This window comes from Amborella trichopoda, chromosome 1 (assembly GCF_054954075.1).
Source record: "Amborella trichopoda isolate Santa Cruz 75 chromosome 1, AtrichopodaSantaCruz75HAP2 v2.0, whole genome shotgun sequence".
NCBI lineage: Eukaryota > Viridiplantae > Streptophyta > Magnoliopsida > Amborellales > Amborellaceae > Amborella > Amborella trichopoda.
This window is the reverse complement of record NC_142336.1, coordinates 39,458,818-39,474,474: the sequence shown is the minus strand read 5'-3', so window position 1 is coordinate 39,474,474 and position 15,657 is coordinate 39,458,818. Positions and strand designations below refer to the sequence as shown.

Sequence of the window (15,657 nt, the reverse complement as noted above, 5' to 3'; positions counted from 1 at the left end):
TAAGTTATTGAATGTATATCCTAATCTGCTTGTCTTAACCATTATATCAGATCGATAGAAAAACCTGTCAGAAGTAATAGAAAAATGTTTTCCCACATGTTTTCCATCATTTTGCATGTGACATATAGGAGACAACTTCAAGGGCTTTATGAAGAAGTCAACAAATTCGAAAGTATTGTTGATGCTGTTTTGGAAGGCTGCTCGTAAAGCGACCATTGGTGGGTTTGAAAAAATAATGTTTGATATACAGCGTGCCGACCCAGAAGCATATGAGTGGATTAAGAATATTCTCCCCAAATTTTGGGCAGATGCCTATTTTCCAGGGCCTAGATACAGTCATCTTACCTCAAATATGGCCGAGTCTTTCAATGCTTGGATTTTATCTGCTCAAGAGAAGCCGATCATTACAATGTGTGAAGAAATAAGGGCACAGTTGATGACCAAGTTTGAAGGGAAGAGGGAGTTAGGTAATACTTGGTGCGGCATGCTAGTATTACTTTACCTGCTAAGATGAAGGCTCTATTTTTTTACACAGTTATATCCGTCATGGATACGCAATTTGAGATCCACTATCTTAAGAAGAAGTACACTGTCGATTTAACACATTGGACATGCAGTTGTAGAAAATGACAACTTCGTGGCATTCCGTGTGCCCATGCCATTGTAGCATCATTAACCATATGCATTTGGATCCCATTATGTACTGCCTTAGGTATTTCACAGTAGAATGCTTTAAAAGGGCACTTAAAACTCCCCTTGCGCCTGTCCCAGATGATATTGAGTTGACAAGTATTTACAACTGGAAAATGTTGTCACCAAGGACTACACGCCTTCCGGTAGGCTAAAAAAGCAACGAAGAATATCCGAGATGGAACATCCGATCACCAGGCCTTTGAAGTGCAAACGATGCGGTGCTATGGGTCATAATAGGAGGACATGCAGAGAATCGATAGAGTTAATTACTTAATGTTAATATTCTAAATATTGTGTTGTTGTACTTGTTGTACTTTGATGTTGTCATAAATCTTGATGGAGACTTTGGAGCCCCTACTGAAAGATATTTTAAATTGCAAATAAGCTATGTTAATTTGTAAAGGCTTCATTCAAAAATAAAAAAGTTGCATATAGATGAGAAATGTGGGGCATTCATAGCAACACGACTACTGGAATTACAATTGTGCATCAGCTTCATCATTTCACAATTTGAGTTAACAACATAATTGTTTGATATTAATAGCATAATTGATACTTCACATGCTACTAATAAGTTGATAAAGCAGTGACATATAAGTGATCACATGCTACTACAAGCAGTGACATAAACAAAACTGTTTCGGATGTTGAACATTCCAAAATATCAAGTGTTAGGATGTTGTACATCCGAAAATAATTTTGGACGTCCAACATCCGAAATTGTGATATTTTCGGATGTTGTATATCTGAAAATATCACGGCAAACATCCAAGGACTCCCTGGATGTTCCCAGTATTATTTTCGGATGTTAAATATCCAAAAAGGTCAAGTTTTCGGATGTTATACATCCGAAAACGTTATAATTTCCGATGTTAGACATCTGAAATTATTTTCGGATGTTGACATCATCCAAGAACTTGATATTTTCGGATGTTATGCATTCGAAAATATCACTGATTACTTATACATATGAAGGATGAGTTGGTCTTAATGCTCATTATGAAGTTTTGGTCTTAATGTCACTGGTCGCTAATACATGTGAAGTATCAGTTGATCTCACTGGTCACTTAAACATACCTTTTTAAATCATCGACTCTAGACTCAAGCAAGTAGTAGATAGATTAATTTAGCAGCAAATTTTAGTGTGAACTAGGGAGGACCATCACTAGGATGGCCATTAATTTTGAAGCAAATTAGTGACTAAATCAATAGCCATTAATTCATATTTTACAACTTTGAAACGTTAAACATTGTTACTGTTTCTATTTTTAAACATTATTACAACATCGACACCTCATATAATATCATTTGAACTTCGCAAGTAAGAAAGTAGAAAGGCTTAACCAAATTGTACGTAACAAAGTTCATTGAACAAATTGGGTGGGTCAAAATGACCAATACATTACATCGCTCAAAATGAAAAAATCAATTGTTCCAATAAATTCAAATGAACAAAATTACAAGGGTCAAGACCCCATTACATTCGTCGCCTTCTCTTAGGCTGATATTGTTTCTTTCGCGTGTTATATCTTCTGTGTTCTTCAACTACTGGTTGTGCGGATAGAGCTAGGTCTTCTATAGCCCGACTATTTTCACCCACTCCATCATGTCTGGCCTTGTCAGATACACCTTCATCATGATATTCACGTTGTAAATTTTCCATCATGGCTTCTATGTCATCCATATCCACAAGCATAAACTTAGACAATGTTTCAAACGTGTTGTTAACGCGATTATACACTTCAGGATTTCATTTTTGTCTAAGTGTAAGTGTCTTTACTAATATGATTGTAGATGCCTGAATTGCACTAACCTGTACAAACAATATTACCTAATTAATATATTTAAATAATTTCATGGAACTAATAGGTAAGTACCACACTATAAGAATTTGTAAGTCAATATAAACATACCAATTGATCCTCATAACCTCGAGGTCTCATTATATATTGTGGTCCATGAGTAGGAACCGCATCTTCTTCTTTTTGTTTACGAGGTTGCAATATGTCTTTGGGTGGATTAGTGATATTCTGTACTAGAGGATGAGACACTAGGTTGTACCAGACCTTGTACTCCTCTGAGGACAATCCATTGTCAGTATATTCTTCAATTTCAGGCATCATGCGATCATGGCGAGTTTCCCAGCGTTGGATTTTGTCTGCATTTACAGTTCGCCAATCTCGTTGTCTACCTTTTCTGCTGGCCCTCTTACCAACAACCAAGGGATTTTTAGGAATGCCCTGTTTAGCTCCAAATTGTCGGCGTACTCGATTTGGCATGTACAGCTCGGCAATATTGTCAAATATAAACGTTGTTATGCACATTGCAGTTTCATATGCCTGCTGCCTATCATCTGAAATGATCGTATCAGGCTTGAAATAAGGATTCCATATTACCTGTTATATGATATGCAATCAGTCAATAAAAATAATTACAAAGACTTAAATACATTTGAAAGTAATCAATATCAAATTATACACTGACCTCATTAGGTTGGAGGTTATCAAATTCTTGTCTGATGGGATGTATTAGGTTATGTGGATTGCCAAGATATTAGCTCAGCAACCAAACCATTAAAAACCAAGTCATTCAATAAAAAAATTGAATAATTCGATTTATAGATAAACGAATGATTTCATCAAAAAAGAAAAAATTCAATTTAATTTCAAGCAACAATTTCAAGCAATAGCAAAGAACAATGCTACTTATAATACAAGCAACAGATTAAATCCAATGATATGGTCACCTATCATGCTACTTATAAACATGAGCACAACCCCCAAATTATAATAGAAAATACGAGCGAAACCACAATCCGCAAGAAACACACCCAATAAGCATAGACCCAATTATTCGATTTATAAATAGATGAATGACTCCATCAAAAAAGAAAAAATTCAATTTAATTTCAAGCAATAGCAAAGAACAATGCTACTTATAATACAAGCAACAGATTAAATCCAATGATATGGTCACCTATCATGCTACTTATAAACAGGAGCAAAACCCCCAAATTATAATAAAAAACACGAGCAAAGCCACAATCCTCAAGAAACACACCCAATAAGCATAGACCCAATATTAAGAGTATAAACCTTTGAATTAAAAAAATATTTACAGTTCTACAGAGACTACAAAATTCCAAATTCTCAAAACCCACAAATTTTAAAAATCTAATTCAATCACAATGGAGCGACAAATTAATTCAATCTATACTAACTAAATTCACAAGAAATAACTACTATGCTCGAGTATAAACTGTAACCCAAAATCAGGTGGCACTCTAAATTTAAAAAATCGACCCACATACCTTCATTCTGTAAAATGGCTTCAAAATCCAGGAAATGATGTTTGTCAAAGACATACAATGTTAAAAATCAAAATCTATGAATTATTTAATAATATTTACCAATGAGATATCAAATAGGCGCACAAAAGAACTCACATATCATTAACACTGAACTAATGTTCAAATACGCAGAAAACATACTGGCCGAAGTTAAAATTTACAATCGTGCGATTTTCGGATGTTCAACGTTCCAAAATCCCAAAAATTCGGATGTGTAATAATGAATCTTTGAGCTTCATATGAATTACGTCATGATTTTACGGAGGAATTCAGGCCCTCTCTCTCGCTGCAACTATTATTAACCGTTTGTTCTTTATTATGCAGAATTCCTATGAAGAAGAAGCTATGTTTGCTTGCTCTCTGTAACTTTAAATAGTTCAATTCTCCAAAAAAAGAAAAAAAGAAAAAAAAACATTCATAGGGAGATGAGTCCTGACAAGGGCGGAGGAAGGAGCCTTCCAGTGGATACTAGCCTTCCAAGATGGGTTTGCCAGAATTGCCGCCATCCATTATCGGTTGTAGGGGTCGATTCATATGCTGATAAGTTCTTTGGTGATCCTTCTCGCTCAGGTTAGTGTTAAGCGTGTTCTTGTTTCTTTATTCTTCTGATTAATGTTTCTGAAGAGGGTTTAGTGTCTTCAACGTTGTGAATCAGTGTTGAGAATTTTTTTTCCTGCTTTCTGCCCTTTTTGTCTTATGAATTGTTTCAGTTGTTTCTATGCATAAAAGAAAACCGTATTGCTTTTGAGAATTGATGGCTCCTCATTGGGATTTTTTGATCCGTGACAGTTATTTCATTAGCGTGGCTTATTTTATTGTGGAAAACGTCAAATTTGTGATGATTTGTTTTATTTTCTTGCAATCTTCTGCAGTCCACTGTTTCGTAGGTGACAACGTCAGAAATCCTTGGTATTTATAAATCTATTCTCACGAACATTTCCATGGTTATTGCTATGATCGTTTCACGATCCTATATAAAAATTGTGATCCGGACCATCATTATCACTCTGGTGTATTACCAGCATGCATGTTTCAAATATTGAAAGGAAAATAAATGGAATTTTTGAAACTGTGGTGTACTTGTGACGCATTACATCCATTGCGAAAAAAAATGCTATCACATGTAATGATCGATAATTGGATGAAAAAAGCAAGAGAAAGAAAGTTTGTACCCTGTACTTATGTAGTTTTGAATATTTTGAGTCGGTAACTAATCTTAAATGGAACTGGCAACAACTTATTGAATAGTATCCGAGATACTAGAAAAGCTATTTTGTTAGGGTTGGGCATAGGAGTGAGATAAGAATTTGGAATGCGTCGTAGTTGTTATGAATTTTATGTGGTTAAGTATGGGGAGGCTGAGGTTAGTAACATATCTTTTAGAAAAGCTAGAGTGGTCTTTTACTATGCGAGGGTTGTAATAGAAAAGTGTGAGGGTTGTAATGGAAAAGTTTTAAGCTTTATCGATGAAGTCTTTCTATGGAGCTTTATGTGGATGCAAAGAAGGATCTTCATTATCTCAACCTGTTTGGTGGATCTTGTGTTTATTGTTGGTGGTAGTCTTTGGGCAGTTGGTTTTTACTGTCAACCATCTCGATGAGAAGGGGTTCAGGGTTTACAGTTTTCCACTTTTTGTTTCTTGTGCAAAAAATAGAATACATTGTGAGTGCATCCTTCTTTATGGCAAATTATCATATGGGGCTTGGAATACTTCGTCGGTCTATATCAATGGGCTTCTGTGAAGCTCACTTCTTCATGTCTTTGTGCCATTTCCATGAGTATCTTTGCTTCTTTTGAGGTGGCAGTCATTAGTTATCTTTTGGGTTTTTTGGGTAAGTTGTTGTTCCTATTTTCTTTTTGGTTATATAATAAGGAAAGTCATATTTCCAGATGTATTAGGGCATCATTAATGTTTGTAATTTCTTAGAGTCTTGGGTAGGAGGATTTTAGGTGCAGATGAGAGTCTGAAAACCTATGTTATCCTTCTATATCAAAAAATGTGAAAACCATTGGTTTAGATACATTATTTGATTTCTTCCCGTTCTGAGTATGGTAAGATTGGGTGCTGTAGGCCCAAAGCATAGTTATATAGTTCATGATGGCAACCGGCAAATTACAAAATAAATCAGTATTTAGGATATTTTGCACATGACTTCACATATGTAAGCTGCACACTATGAACTATAAGGCTTGAATTAGAGTTCAAATTACATAAATATGGACAGTGACTAAACCAACTGTACATTGGCCCCCTAGTGCAATCGCTCTAATCAGTGTGTGCAAGGTTAAAAAAGATGCTTATACATATATTGAATATATGCAGGAATGCAAGCTTCCTCAATGCATGGTGCTGGGAGCATATTGGGATCGTGTAGAATGGACAATTCATTTGTCGTGATGCCAAAGCAAAGAAGTCCTGGTTTTCCTCCTCGTCCTCGCAGTTCATCTCAGCAGCCTGGTAATCTTGCTGTTTCAGGAAGTATGAATCCCCCTGGTCAGTATGTTATGCCCGAGAGACTCTCTACTACTCAAGGTGCAACCTCTACAACTGATAGCCATAGCAATAAGGCCATGGAAGAATCCTTTGTGGTGTTGCCACCAGCTGCTGCTTCTGTGTACAAAGTCGAATCTTCACCTGAAGGTGGCATACCACTTTCACCACCACCTGGAGGGGGCCCTGCTAGCCCTTCTAACATGAGCAATGCTGGGTTTAATTCTAGTATTACCGTGTTGAAACGTGCATTTGACATAGCCACTGCCCAGACACAGGTACTGAAATTGCGGTGGTGACATGTTGATTCTCTTATTGATGTAGGCCTTGCTATGAATAAGCTCATTGTTGTGGAAAAATTGTATATTTAGCAGCGTTTATTTATACAGTGTTTGCAAGTGTTTATTAATTATTTTAATCATTGTCATAGCCTTTTCTCAATTAATTGGGTTCGGCAACACGAATCCTGGCTTGCCATTCTGCTTTATTAAAAGACATACTCTCAATGAGGCCAAATGCCCTAGCATAAGCAGATATTGTTGGCTCAGGATTCATGATAAGTTTCGGCAAAATTTTACATTGGCTGCGTACCTAACACAACAGCCTTTTTACCCGAGCATGGGACGGGTTAAGGTCATCAAAGTACAGTTGGTCTCTGTGGGTTCTTGTTTTGGTGATTTGCTGATTTCTGAGTTTTCTATCGATTCAATACTAACACCCCCAAACTGAATGGTTTCGTCATACTGCTATTTGTGTTGTACTATAATGATTTTTGATGATATCTCTCTATTATGAAATTTGCAGCTTGGAAGAAAATTTTGGTTTTTCTTTCTTCTGTATCGGTAAATGAGTAAGTGCTAATAGAAATGGTTCCTGACAAGGAATGGTCATTCTTTTCATGTGCAGCCAACATTAGTCTAGTGATGTCTGATTTTCCTAAAAATATTAAATACCTCCCCATTTATTATAGAAATATTCCTTTTTTATAGCGGTTGATCATTACTGTAGCTTGGTTATTCTTATGTGCCCTTACGGACATCAAGTTTGTTTTAAGTCTTAAATTATCAAAAATTTCAAAATGCTTCACTATATTTATTGTATGAAACTTGCTATCTTTTGGTAATAGCCTATTAAGGTAAGTTATTCTTACTTTTGTGCCCATTATTTTCTCATGGTCAATTACGTTAGTGACATTAGATAATTCCTCTAGGGAATGGCTTGTTCCTTTTGTCTGTATCCTTTTATAGTCCTTGTGGTTTTGTATGCTAAATTGTTTTGCCCTTCACTTGTATGAAGTGCATAACTCTTGCTTATAATGTCCCTCAGAACATTTTAAATCATATTTTCTTGTTTTCAAATTGTTCTGCAAAATTATTGGATTTGTTATTTCCATTTTTATTATGTCGATTGAGCAACCTCTATGTTTGGAGTGCATGCGTGTGTTGTCTGATAAGCTAGATAAGGAGGTTGAAGATGTTAATAGAGACATTAAAGCCTATGAAGCTTGCATTCAACGCCTTGAGAGTGAATCGCATGGTGTTCTCAGTGAACTGACTTTCTTAAGGAAAAACTAAGGGTGCTTAATGTTAGCTGACATGTTTTTGAGCTGTTTGTACATTCTTGTTGCTCTTGTTGATTTATGCATCTCAGTAAAGGGTTCACCTCTAATATCAAGGTTTGCATGTTTTCATTCCTTGATGCCATTGAAGGTTGAAGAAGAAAAAAGAAGGTTGGAGGGAGCAATTGAAGAAATTGAAAGGCAATGTGCAGAGGTGAATGCTGATCTTCAAGAGGTGGAGTTGAAATCAAAGCGCTTCGAAGAACTAAAGAAGAGGTGTCTGCTCTGCCTAAGTTTTTGCATAATAAATTAAGTAGCTGCCTTTGTTTTTTCTTGCTTCTTAACTCGTACTAATTGAATATTGGGATGTTATTTAATTAGGAATATACTTGCTACTGATATTAGGCTATGCTTAGTTGGAAATACATGTGTTATAAAATCTGTTGCAGGCGGGAATGTACTCAATTTTATTTATTCTGTACTTAACTCTTTTTATGCAAGAAACCCTTTGAAAATTGAATATTTAGAAGTCACGATGCAACAGTTTTTGTAACCACAACAATTTAGGTTTGGATCTAACATGCTTTGGGCTTTTGTTATCATCAAGGTTTGAAAACTCGGCGATCCGGATTGGGAATCACCTGATCTGGATTAGAAATCGTTCATAGCCATCCGGATCCCTTCATATATCGGGATCCAGACGACTCCCCCTAGAACCGGCCAGGTTAGACTGGTTCTATCAGAAAAAACCGGACACGTCACTAGTTCACATGCTGACAATTTTCAATGCAAAGTTTGCCCCGCGTTTTAAATTATAAAAAACTCCATCATTGCTGGTCTCACATTGCTGATTTGACTTAAGGGCTCATTATTGCAAGCCCACTTACCCAAACTTGTAGTCACGTGGGACACTTATCATATGCTCCATGATATGTTTATACCATCTTACAAAAAGCTATAGGTTCGAAGTGGGATTAATGCACCCCCTCCTTCTGTCAAACTAAACCCCCTTGCCCCGTCAAAATGAAATGCCTTGCCCCATGTCCTCTCTCTCTCTCTCCCCCCTACTAACCTCTCTCTCTCTTCTCTAACAACCCTTCTCTCTCTCCTTGGCATCCATCTCTCTCTATATATATATCCTTCTCTACAAATTAGTTCCCCCCATGGCCCCTCTCTCTCCCCCCTAACCTATCTCTCTCTCTCCTTGGCATCTATCTCTCTATAAAATTTCACAATTATGTATTCCATATAGCCTTCATTCTCTAGCTGACCCCAATTAATTGGAAAAAGTTTATGATGATGATGATAACTTCTTGCTCTCTCTCTCTCTCTCTCTCTCTCTCTCTCTCTCTCTCTCTCTCCAGAAATAACAATCATTTTTGTATCAGTTGTGGAATTTAGTAGTTGCTCTCTCTACAAATAGCAATTATTTTTGTATCAGTTGTGGAATTTAGTAGTCTCTCTCTATAAATAACAACTATTTTTGTATTAGTTGTGGAATTTAGTAGTCTCTCTCTACAAATAACAATTATTTTTGTATTAGTTGTGGAATTTAGTAGAGAGAAAGAGAGAAATTTAAATTCCACTAAATGGAAGCTTCTTTCTATTAAATTTCTTAGTTAATACAATAATAAAATAAATAAATTGAGTTAGAGAGATTCCTTTTATTGTCATGTTGTATTTTAAATTTTTTGATTATAAAATGAATTTAATAGATAATAAACACTCAACATGAGACATGTTCTCAAATATTTACATATTTAAGACATAATAATGAAAAAAATAATGCAATTGCAACTATTTTTTTTAAAAAACCTAAAAACTAGATTTTTGAGAAATTGTAGTATTTCTTTGAAATTTCTTTTGCTTGAAACCAGCCGATCCGGATTGCCGATCCACTGTTTCGATACGGTTTTTGGGGTGGCTGATCTGGGTCACCGATCCTTTTTTTTAAACCGTGGTTATCATCATCCAGATTTGCTTGTTTATGCATTATGAGATTTCTGACTATATTAAGAAAGTAGCAAAAGAAGTTTTAGGAGAGAAGGAAAATAAATTTCGATAAGGAAACTTGGTGGTGGAGTGATGAGGTTTACAAGGCCATTAGCAAAATGCGATCATGTTATAAAACTTAGCAATGTAATAGTTAACAACTACATGAAAATAATGGAGCCCCTTTCGTTATCCTGGAACCAGATCTACGCCGTCTTCCCCAAGCCCTCTCCTCCCCCTCGTCGTGCCCCTCTTGCTCGCTTTCAGCCTCACCGAGTAGTTCAGGCTACTTCTTTTGCAGAAGTGGTGGCGAAGAACAACAAACTTCCTGAAGTTCTCACTAGCTCTCCCCGGATTCCCACTCCTCTGGTTTCTCCTCGACAGTCTACTGTGAAGGATTATCCTCTCTGTGTTTTCGTTCCCCAGTTTTTTTCGGCACCGCTCAAATCCAAGCTTGAGGCCTCTCTGGTTGGTTCCTTCTCGCCAACGTGAGATGATATTAGGGGGATTGAGAAGCTAGCCAAAATCACTTGGAAGGAACCTAATATCTCTTGTACGCCGCTTTCGGGAGGGGAAATTCTTTTCTCCTTTCCCTAACCATAACTAGCTCAGCTTGTGTTAAACGTAGGTCCTCTTCTCTCTTTTAAAGGAGCCATTGCTCAGCTTCGTTCTTGGTCTTCAAAGGCCGGGTCTTATGCTAAACAGAGAGTCTGGCTCACCCTTGATCATATCCCATTGCATGCCTGGTCCACGGATACTTGCAAAAGCATTGCCGTTGTCTGTGGGGATTTTGTATCAATCCTTTGGAAATCCTTGGAATATCTTCCCCTTGTGTCCATTCGACTACTGTTGGAAGTGCTGGATCAAATACCCTCCAATCTCTGGTTGAAGGTTGAGGAACGCTACTTTCGGATCGAGCTCTCTTGGTTTCCTGCCTCCCCGCCTTCTCCCCATTTTTTTAACCGTCCTTCTTCCCCCAGGGAGAGCAGTAAGGAACTCTCTCAGTGGACCCTGGTTAAATGGAAAAGACGTCGGAAAAAAGTTCTCAGACGGCAGGCCGAAGTTTTTCTGGTGGTTTCCTCTTCTCCGCCTGGTTTCCAGCTACCCAAGGATGCAAACAGTCACCTACCAGACGAGACAGGTGCCGTGTGTCAGCCGACCTCTCCCATCCCTTTGTCCCACTTCCAATCAGGGCAAGTCTTTGGCGGTGAGGGCTCGGTCAGGCATGTTACCAGCCCGCCCCATTACTTTCTTGACCCTCCGCCCAGCCCCGGTATTCCCTTTACCCTCGGATCCCCCCTGGCCTGAGTTTGAGGCCCTCTCTCTCCCCACCTCTTCGACCCCCTTTTCTCCCCCACCGACAACTGGCACCTCGAGCCCCTCGCCGCATACGCTTCCCTCTCCACCTGGCAAGCATCCTCGCCAGAAATCTTTGGGAGTGACACCTGCCCCTTGTTCGCCTTGCCCCTCGCACCATGTCTCACCTATCATGCCGCCTTCCCTTTCCTTCTTCGAGACATCAGGGGACGCGTGTGACTCCACTGACTCTAGCTCTTCCCTGTCCTTTCCCGCCATCCCGCTTGCAGCTCCTCCCTCTATCCCCGCTTCTTCCTCTCTGCCCTTGCCCTCTTCCTTCGCCCCCTTCGCTGTCTCTGCCCTCCCGGAGACGGCTTCCCTGCAGACCAGTGCTCCTTTATCCCTACCCCCTCCTGGCTTCACCTCCCTCCTTTTCGTTCCCTTCCCTCTTTTCCCTGACTTCACGGATAGAAATCAGTTCCCCTTCGGTATAGCCTCGGTTCAAACCTCTGACTTGTCCCCCATGGAACCAGACGTTGCCTCTGGCTTGCTGTCCCCTCACCTTCACTTTGAGCCACATATCGTGCGGATCTGCCATGTGCGAACCTTGCATGTTCGCTATCCCCCCCCTTATCAACTTTGGTCGGCAGATTACTCAACAGTGCATGTCCACCATTACCTAGCTTATTTCCCCCCTTCGACCCCAGTTGTAGCCCCTTCTCCCCTTTCTACCCTATCCCCCTCTGATTTTTCACCCCCACCCCTCCTGTGTTTGGGTTTCTTGATGCTTCCTCCCCTTCTCTCCCTCATCATGCTCCTTTAATCCCTCTCCTCTCCTCCCCTCCCCTCCCCTCGACCCAACCCCCTACCTCCCCCTCCTCTTCAACTCTGAGCTTACCTTCCCCCATTCCCACTTCTCCCCAGATCTCGGCCTCTCTCGTCTCGCTACCCCCTTCTTCTGTTGAAGAGACTCCCCTTGCGACTGCACCTCCTACCTCTGTTGAAGAGTTTCCTCATGGGGACACTTCCACCGAAACTGCACAAGTTGCCTCTTCAATAGTAGCATCTAGCTTTCATCACGTCGATTCGCTTGCCACGGGTGATGACAACAGGGAAGAACGAGACAGGGACCAGGAAAAGATGAAGGAAATCTACAAAGTTATGGGTTTCGAACACAATGGACTAGAGGGACCTGCTCACCTCTTCTTACAGGCTGACGCTCATAGTCGCATGAAGGTGAGATCAAAGGGATAGAGGGAACCTCTCAACCTCTTTCCTCTCTCTCTCTCCTAATGGTTGTAACTCTCCAACTCAGTGGGATCATCCGTCCTCGCTCTCGAGAAGGTCAGCCAGATTGACCTCCTCACTTGTTAGGAGGTGCGAGTTAGTTCAGAAAAGATGAGGGGTAGGCCCCAAAAGGAGATGGTTTGAAGTAGAGAGAAAATATATGGGTATTTATGGCCTCATTGTGGGTGTGGCCCTTAATAGAGCATAATGGCGAGCTAGGATTCATGTAGCCGATCCCAAATAGTTAGAAAAATGCGATGATGATGATGATTTTTTAATAAACATTTAGACTCCAAAACGAACAATTAATTTTTTTTTTAAATTTACTAGCCAAATCTCTCCGTAGAAACTAGATGGTCTATGACAAACAAAGCGGCAAAACTATATTTTTAGTTCATTTCCAAAATTACAATAATGTAACTTTAAAATTTACTAGAGCTTAGTGGGTGTTCTTGAACACTTTTTTCTGCTTCCAAGCTTTTGATGTTCTGGCCATCTTTGCTTGTAAGGAATATTGTACATGAAACAATTTTTCTAATGAAATACTTCTATTATACTTAATGGTTGAGATTTGGTTACTTGATGTATTTGCAAGACATTATTCCTTGAATCAATATAACCGCATATCTAGCGAGCTTTCGTAGCAATGCCTTAAAACATTTTCTTGAACTTTCAAATTTTCAGGTGTTTGGTCTGGTACTTACATTATTTAATCATTTTTCAATGTTGTTTTGCATTTCTTCAACATTGCATTTTGTTGAGGTCGGCGCCTTGGTGGGTCTGGGTGCCCGCCTAATGCTCCCCCCCGGCAAAAATAAGCTACCTAAAGAAAAAAGGAGCTAATGCCTATTTAAGGCCTTTCTTTCTCTCTCTCTCTCTCTCTCTCTCTTATGGGCCCATGTACTCTCTCCACATATTAGAAGAAGAAGAAGAAGAAGATGGCCTTCAACTGTTCAATGCAAGGCCTCTCTCTCTCGCTGACACACATACACATACACACTCAAAGACACATATAGACCCATATACTCGCTCTTTACATATAAGAAGAACAAAAAGTAGAAGATGACCTCCAAGTGTTCGATGCGACGTCCCCCTCTCTCTCTATGTATTAGATGAAGAAAAAGGAATGTCCTCCAAATGTTCAAGACCTCCCTCTCACAAACACAGTTCCTTATGCTTTCTCTCTTTTACTCTACATACAAGATAAGATACAAAGAAGATATTTTTAAGTATTTCATGTGAGGCCTCACACACATACTTGTGCACGCACACATAGACACAACAAATGCTGCCCCCCCAAAGAAAAAGGAACAAAAAAAAAGACTGCCTCTTCTCTCTGGGCAGGCCGCCTTTGCCTTTTTGAACATTGCCTTTTTCTTGCTTGCTTTGCATCTCATTCGCAAAAAGCATCTTCAGAAGGTAGCCGCACCCTGTCTGGCAATGACACTCATGAAGAATCCATTGAGAAGGGTGGTGGGTTAGATGGGGATCATTGGGTTAGGAATTTCTTATAGGGGTGGGGTCCTGTGATTTAAATCCCATATAATAGTGAATAATAATTATCAAAAAAATTTAAACTTCAATTTTTGGATTCTTCTAAAAGCAACGCTGCACCTAATAGGAAAACTGTAGATGCTGAATAATGGTTGTCAGATTGTTGGACAAATTTTATTATGGGTTCTTCATTATGAAAACCTGACGAAGAATCCAACACTTGCTGCAAAGATTGTTGAATTTTTTATGTCAATAATATTGGCAGAAAGTCTTTCACTGCAGAATATGCTTGGTAAAAGTTTGATACCTGAAAAATGATGAAGTATTGGATTCGTTGTGTTTTGGAAGAATTACATTTCACTCATTCTGTGGATCATGCGATGTTGTCCAAGGAGGTCCTCGTAGATGCCCTTCTCCAACATGCCTACGCAGAAGGATCCACCTGATTTAGCTGTCCACTAAGAAGCCAAAATAGTGAAGATATACTAGTAAGTGATTTATCTTGATGTAGTTCTTGGAGCAACACATAGAAACTCTCTATCTACAAAGTTTGATCATGGGAGCACTTATTTATCCCTTTGTTAAATTTTGTCCAGTTCATTATCACTACTTACAGCTTGTGACCCTTAAATGGAATCAAATGTTAGATGAGCCTCGTTCATGTGTGGCTTCAGTCATGATTAGGAAATTGAAGGGTTGCCAACCAAGTAACTATGGCTTGTGCATTATACACATGAACTTTTGTTAGTATTTTGTAGAAGTTATAGGTGAATCTCATGTTGACAACTATTGATAAGAAAGACCAAAATGGATAACTAGCTGCTTTTTCGATTATTAGACATTTTGGCCCATATGATATGATAATCACCTTCAGTTCCTAGGAGTAAATAAGTCCAACCACCACAAGACTGGATTTCCACTTGCAATATGTATTCAGTACTCTCTTTATTTTGGGTAAGTGTAGTCAGTACTCTCTTCATGTCCTTTATATGCATAAAGTGAGACTTTCAATTGCAAGTCATCAATCCTTCTTTTTGCTATTAGTTTTTATCCTTAATTATTTTCAGAATTTCTTATTTTCCATTTCGATGAGATATGTTATGTCATATTAATGGTGTTCCAAAACTATTTTAGTTTTATGGATGACTTCTTTATCTGTGTATGCTTGTTTTCGCTCCATTATTGTGAGGCCTTCATGTTTTTCACCAGTACTGTTTTCTCTCATGATTTTTTGTTTCATTGGCATTTGAATGCATTCAAATTCTTGATGATTTCTTCTGTTGGAATATTGTGACTTTAGTAATTTGTCCATTTCTTGTTTTTAAAGGTATTGGCATGAGTTCAATGATTTCCAGTTCCAGCTTACAATGCATCAGGTATGTTGTACTTTAAAGGTTCTCTGTTATGCATGGTTGTCCTATATTAATCATTTGTGGAAGAATATCTCTACAGATATGCTAGAAAAGTTTGGGTAGAATAAAGTTGCGACCAATGTTC

General features: G+C 38.8%; 1 protein-coding gene across 14 annotated transcripts in view; it reads left to right on the top strand.

The window, feature by feature from the left end:
• The first annotated feature begins 4,117 nt into the window (after positions 1 to 4,117).
• LOC18437496 (beclin-1-like protein) overlaps positions 4,118 to 15,657 on the top strand; it is a 34,153-nt gene continuing 22,613 nt past the window's right edge. For 7 of the 14 annotated variants that reach the window (XM_088864728.1, XM_088864733.1, XM_088864744.1 and 4 more), the window contains exons 1-5: positions 4,119 to 4,256; positions 4,367 to 4,612; positions 6,366 to 6,811; positions 8,243 to 8,367; positions 15,488 to 15,536. In XM_088864728.1, coding sequence (XP_088720854.1) covers positions 4,468 to 4,612; positions 6,366 to 6,811; positions 8,243 to 8,367; positions 15,488 to 15,536 — 765 coding nt within the window. In that variant the 5' untranslated portion in view covers positions 4,119 to 4,256; positions 4,367 to 4,467. Of the gene's footprint in view, positions 4,257 to 4,366; positions 4,613 to 6,365; positions 6,812 to 8,242; positions 8,368 to 14,552; positions 14,649 to 15,487; positions 15,537 to 15,657 lie in introns of all 14 variants that reach the window. The other 7 variants (XM_088864769.1, XM_088864776.1, XM_088864782.1 and 4 more) reach the window with 2 other exon arrangements.